Below are 5555 nucleotides of genomic sequence, written 5' to 3'. Positions count from 1 at the left end.
GGCTGACTAACATGTTCCCCTGCTTTCAGCCCGTGTAGCGTGGTGCTCCTCTTCAGACCGCAGCCGCAGTAAAATATCACTTTGAAGTTCTGTAAATAAACAGTAACATGTTCCTCTGAGCTCCAAGCAACAAGGAAGTGACTATTCACGTTGCATTCAGTGTCTATAGGAAAAAGAGCCCGTCACTGCAGCTCTCAGCTGGTATTCACAAACAGAACAGTCGAGAATCAGTGCCCATATTCTTCGAGGTATATGGTATTGCTTTAGGGGCACATTTTTTGTTAATGTGCAAAGTTTGTAAAGTGAAATGTGTTTGTGGATATTGAGGATATTGAGTTCATGTTTTTTATCTGAAAATGGTATACAGGCCCACGCTGTGTCAGAGCTCGTTGGGGTAGTTACTCCAAAAATGTCATTTGTTACTCATCACTCATTGCTCTTTTCAAAGGTAATATTATAACTTTACTTATTACTCCCTGCACCAATTATCTCCATTGTCCCCAAAATTCATAGTGACGTCGATTCAAATCCTGTTTTTGTTTGTTAAACTCAAAGTAATGGAATATTTTATTATAATATGTATAAGTCCTGGACAGAGAGGAAAACTTACCTCAGCTCTACTTAGAAAATATGTCCACATTTGTTTAGCCTAGCTGGCATCATGTGCTGCACCTGTTCTCAGGGAATTCTCAGGAAATGAATTACTTCCTGTGGGCCAGAGCTGAGGAAGATGGTTTATTGGGGAAGTTCATTCCCACATTGTCAAATACCTGGGAATTAGACTCAGCAGTCAACTATCTCTTAGAGCCACCAACCTAAACTGTCTTTGTATCTTTCTTGGCTCCAATTGTTTTCATACCATAATACCATTATGAGCACTAAGAGGGGCCAGTGGAACAACCGAGCACAGATTAACTAAATGGTATCAGTGTAGCCCAAAGGAGCTACTATAATCCAGAGGACTATAATGAAAAAGAATGCTGTTGGTGGTTGTATTATCAGATTCTATCCAGTTGTTATTAGCATCAGAGGCAGACTCGGGCTGTTTGAGGGACAGGCACTTTACTGGAAAGGAACTATAGGGCACTTTATCATGTGAAAAACAACAACTTCTGTATATATTTCTTTATTCAGATATTCAGATATTTTTGTCATATTTGCTGGAACTTTCACGATATCCTGACAGTATAGTCATATATACCATTATGAGCACAAGGAGGCGCCAGTGGAACCTGATTTTTTCACAGATTATCTGTATACTACTGTCAGGATATAGTGAACGTTTCAGAAAATAAGATATTTTTTAAAAGTTACGTACTGCAGCTTTAATCGCACTAAAACATGAATGAGATCGGTCAGCAGTTCTGTCGCAAACATTTCTTTAACATTTTAACAAACAAACAAAACTAATAAAATCACCAACACTAAAACAAAAAAAATGTAAGAAAAAAACAAAAACTAAACTGAAACTAGTAAACCCACTTTGGAAAATGGGTTAAGAACACAAAACTATAATAACATTGATGTGTCTATGTTACGCATTAAAGATAATTAGCCTATCAGAAGCAATCAACAGAGTTGTGCTCTATATTCCCAGGCGACCTGAAGGCAGCATGAGGTAACTTACAGTAAACTGGTAACTTACTTTACATATTTAACAGGAAGAAGTTTTTCATTAATCACTCCCTGACGCAGCGTTTTCTCATTGTTTTAGGCCTAAGCAGTTTGAAATGTTTTCTAAAAGCAGAACAGTGTGACGGCAGCTACAGGCAACGTCTTTAAAAATGATTGTCTATCGACCATTGTTGGTGTTACTGTGCGTGTCGCTATCGTCAGCCGTGAGGATCTTGTCATTGCCTCTCAACTGCTCCCGACAGGTAAGCTAACGTTAGCAGTGGCGAACCAAAGGTAGAAAAACAAGTGTTTGATCTTTCAGCTGGCTGTGGGCTCAGAGGAAACTGTACGAGGCTTTGTCCAACAATAATAATAATTCTTGTTGTCTTTTTACCTACATATTATGTGATATAGTGAACATTTAATGTGTTTTTTGAATGTTAAGTGTATTTTTAACATTATACCAACCTATACAGTGGTGTTTCCTTAAGGGACCCCACTGAATAAACTGACGACCTCTGACTATATTCGACAATTCCTGTGAATACTGAACAGAGATTAGTTTTTCTGATATATTTAGGAACTTTTTACCAATTTGGTGTTTTATTCTTTGTGATACATTGTTCTAATACAGCTTGTGTTTAGGTCATCAAAGTTTAGATAATAAATAATACACTGTAATGCAATAAGTAACTTTAACTAATTTAAAAACACACATTAAGTTAGAAACTGAATTTTGCAACTAAAAAAACATAATTAAGTACTTTTTAGTAGTTTTTTTCACAATACAAATAAACATTTAAATATGAAGTGTCACTTAAAATTACTAAAGCTACTTGATCAAGAATGTTATAACTTACAAAATGGAGTTAGTTTTACTTAAAATAGTCTCAACTTTAAAAATAACAGTTTCATTTAGTTTGCTTCACAGAAATGAATGAAATGCTATGATATAGGCCTACTGTGTATATTTTTAAGGTTTTCTAGTACGCCTTAAAATTGAGAAGGCTTCGCGAGTCCTAATGGGGGTCCTGACCCGCAGACTAATCTTTTCACATAAATAGCCTAGTACATAGCAAATCCAATGCTGCGTTCACACAGATCCAGGTAGACAGCATACAGACAGCGCCTTCCTCACAGCACAGGAAATAAAAAAACATGAAATGGTAGGACGACAAAACGAAACACACATGACAATGTGTTGCTATTATTTTGTTTGATATAATACAAATATGTCATAAGATGAAAGTTCCATGTCTCAGCAACTTGGTAACACAGTGGTTCTGATTTGAGCAAAATAGGAGCGAGCCTCTTCAGAGCCCTGCCCTTGTTCATGTGGATGTTTGGTTTTGTTTAATGGTTATTGATATGTTCATGGTTTTTGCTGTTCTGTAAAGCACTTTCTGTAATTGGTGAAAAGTTGGCAAATCAGTACAGTTTGTAAGATTAATAAGACTATAGTCCTCCTTTCTAATCCTCTGTCTGTGTCTTTTTCCTGCTACAGGATCTGCAGTGTACAGCACAAACAAGTGAGTTAATGTTTCTCTTCCTGATTCCTGCTATTTTTTTGAGCACAAGATGAAGTTTAGTTTATAGTTGATTTATTCAATTATTTCTCAGTGACAGTGCACTAGGGTGGGGCCATATGTTAAATATTTCCAACCGGGCACTGTCGTAGTTCCAGCTGAGAGATGAGCGGCGTTTTACTACGTGCAACGAGCTATAATAGCTTAAATAAACAAAATAAACAAAAATAAACAAAAATATCAAAAAAGGAAAATAAAATATATAACAACACCTTCTAACGTCAAGGTTCTCTTTTTACCGAACTAAGACCAGCATAATTACCTTAACCCACCTTAAAACACATTTCATTCAAACTCAACAGAAACAAAATAAAAATAAAAATTCAGTCTTTCCACTGTTTGAACACACACCAACTGTGGTGTCTAACAGAGTTAGATGTTAGATGTTAGATATGAAGATATTCTGCCTCTGCTGTGTCCTGATTGGGGCCTCTGTGAATCACCTTGTAACTGTATCCCCTGTTGTCAAACTAACCGAACCCTTAATTCACTGCAGTTAGATAGGAAAATATTAACGCTCTACGCTTGTTTTCAGCTCAGTGTGTGTACTGCAGCACTGAGCAGCAGCTCTCATTCTTCAGCGGCAGACCATTAAATAAGCTAAATAAAATGGCAAAAACTGGCCAAAAAAGCAACCGCTGATGGAGCCAATCACTGATATATTGAAATAAAAAACATTGCTGTAAATAGGCCAGAATTAGCCAAAAGTTTGTTTTCATCCATAGTCACTGGCCAGGTGTAAACATGGTCAGCCAGGAATCAGTTTAAAATCATGAAACAAGTTTAAAACAATAATCATGATGTAAGGCATGTTACAGTGAAAGCAAACACTACACACATTTATGTCTTATAGAACAACTTCATAACAACAGATATAAGCAAATAAGAAAATGAAGAATGCTCACATTTCTCTAAAAATTTAATCACCAAAATGTGAACATTAAAAGATTACCACCCCAAACTAACTGCCTATGTTTGTGTGTGTGCAGGTAATTGTATGGACCCAGCATGGCGAAATGTAAATGAGTACACTCCGAACAGTCCAGAGGACCTGCAGGTGTCTGTGGACACCAGACAGGATGAGAAGGGACACCTGCAACCTGTGCTGCTCGCTAACTGGAAGATAAAGGATGATGGTGAGTCAGTCTGCTGTCTCAAGTCTTACAGAAGACACTGCATGATTTGTAGATTTCAGATTATGACTTTAGCGAAGCTGCACTTGATAACTTCCTCTTGTAGTGAAGACCTCTGCTGTGTTTCATCCTCAGGCAGTATTAGTTACCTGAAAGCCACTGAGCTTCATGTTCTGGTGACGACCACCAACCAGAACTTGTGTGTTCGATATTCTTTCAAAGATAAACTACCAATGAGAACTCTATCAAATGAGAAGGTAGGTGCCTCACAATGCTATCTGGATAGTGCACTTATAGTAACATTATCAAATGTCAAATGGCCGTCATAATGTTTTTCAGATCAGATTACTCACAACATACTTGTTTAATTGCTCAATGTGTTGTTTCTTTTCTCAGCAGCATGGACATTTCAAGTAATTTCCATATTAGAGAACTCACATTGAATTATTACTGAGTACCTGGAAAAAGAATCTAGTGTAAGAATTGGGTCCAAAAAACCCAAGGGAAAATGTGGAAGAAAAACCACATCCACAAACATTAAAATGTTACAATTTCAATGCATACACACATTATTGTTCTTAGCAGACTATTTGTAAATGGTGTAATACATATCTGGAGGAGATCTTTAAAGTCCAGGTGAAATGAAAAATGTCATTTTAACTTTAAAGATGCAGTAGATAACTTTTATAAAAGTATTTTTTGTTATATTTGCTAAAACTATATCCTGACAGTAGTAGTAGTACATGAGACAGATAATCTGTGAAAAAATCAGGTTCCTGTGGCTCCTCCTAATGCTAATGACATTTGCAAGAATCAATCAGGAATGACAAAAACAACCAATCAGAGCCAAGAAAGACAGTTGGTTCTTGAGTCTTAATCATGAAGCAGATACTGAATATTAAATTGAGTCTTTTTAATTTGAGTTCATCAAATATAGATGTTTAGGACCCAAACAGTCAGTATTTGACAACCTGGGAATGAGACTCAGCCACCAATTACTCTTTCTTGGATCCCTGGGTGTTTTCATTCAGGCCTAGAGACAGACAGATGTACAGCAACAACAGTAGCAGCCAGGAGCCAAACCCAACAAAAAACACCTCTGTACTTTATTCTGTCATCAAATTGAATCAGAATCAGAATTTTGTTTATTGCCAAGTAGGTTTTTACGCCTACGACTAATGTGACCTGGTGCAGTTGGTGCATAAAATATACACATATACAA

At 36.8% G+C, this 5555-nt stretch overlaps 1 protein-coding gene across 1 annotated transcript in view; it reads left to right on the top strand.

Moving 5' to 3' along the window:
• The first annotated feature begins 1670 nt into the window (after positions 1-1670).
• Positions 1671-5555, top strand: part of il17ra1a (interleukin 17 receptor A1a) — an 11407-nt gene continuing 7522 nt past the window's right edge. The window contains exons 1-4 of the mRNA XM_035675008.1: positions 1671-1877; positions 3119-3143; positions 4190-4336; positions 4469-4590. Coding sequence (XP_035530901.1) covers positions 1785-1877; positions 3119-3143; positions 4190-4336; positions 4469-4590 — 387 coding nt within the window. The 5' untranslated portion in view covers positions 1671-1784. The remainder of the gene's footprint in view (positions 1878-3118; positions 3144-4189; positions 4337-4468; positions 4591-5555) is intronic.

This window comes from Morone saxatilis, unplaced genomic scaffold, assembly GCF_004916995.1.
Source record: "Morone saxatilis isolate NCDOM2014 unplaced genomic scaffold, NCSU_SB_2.0 Contig10, whole genome shotgun sequence".
Lineage (NCBI taxonomy): Eukaryota > Metazoa > Chordata > Actinopteri > Moronidae > Morone > Morone saxatilis.
Note: the sequence above shows the minus strand (reverse complement) of the source record. Positions and strands in the feature narration are given on the sequence as shown.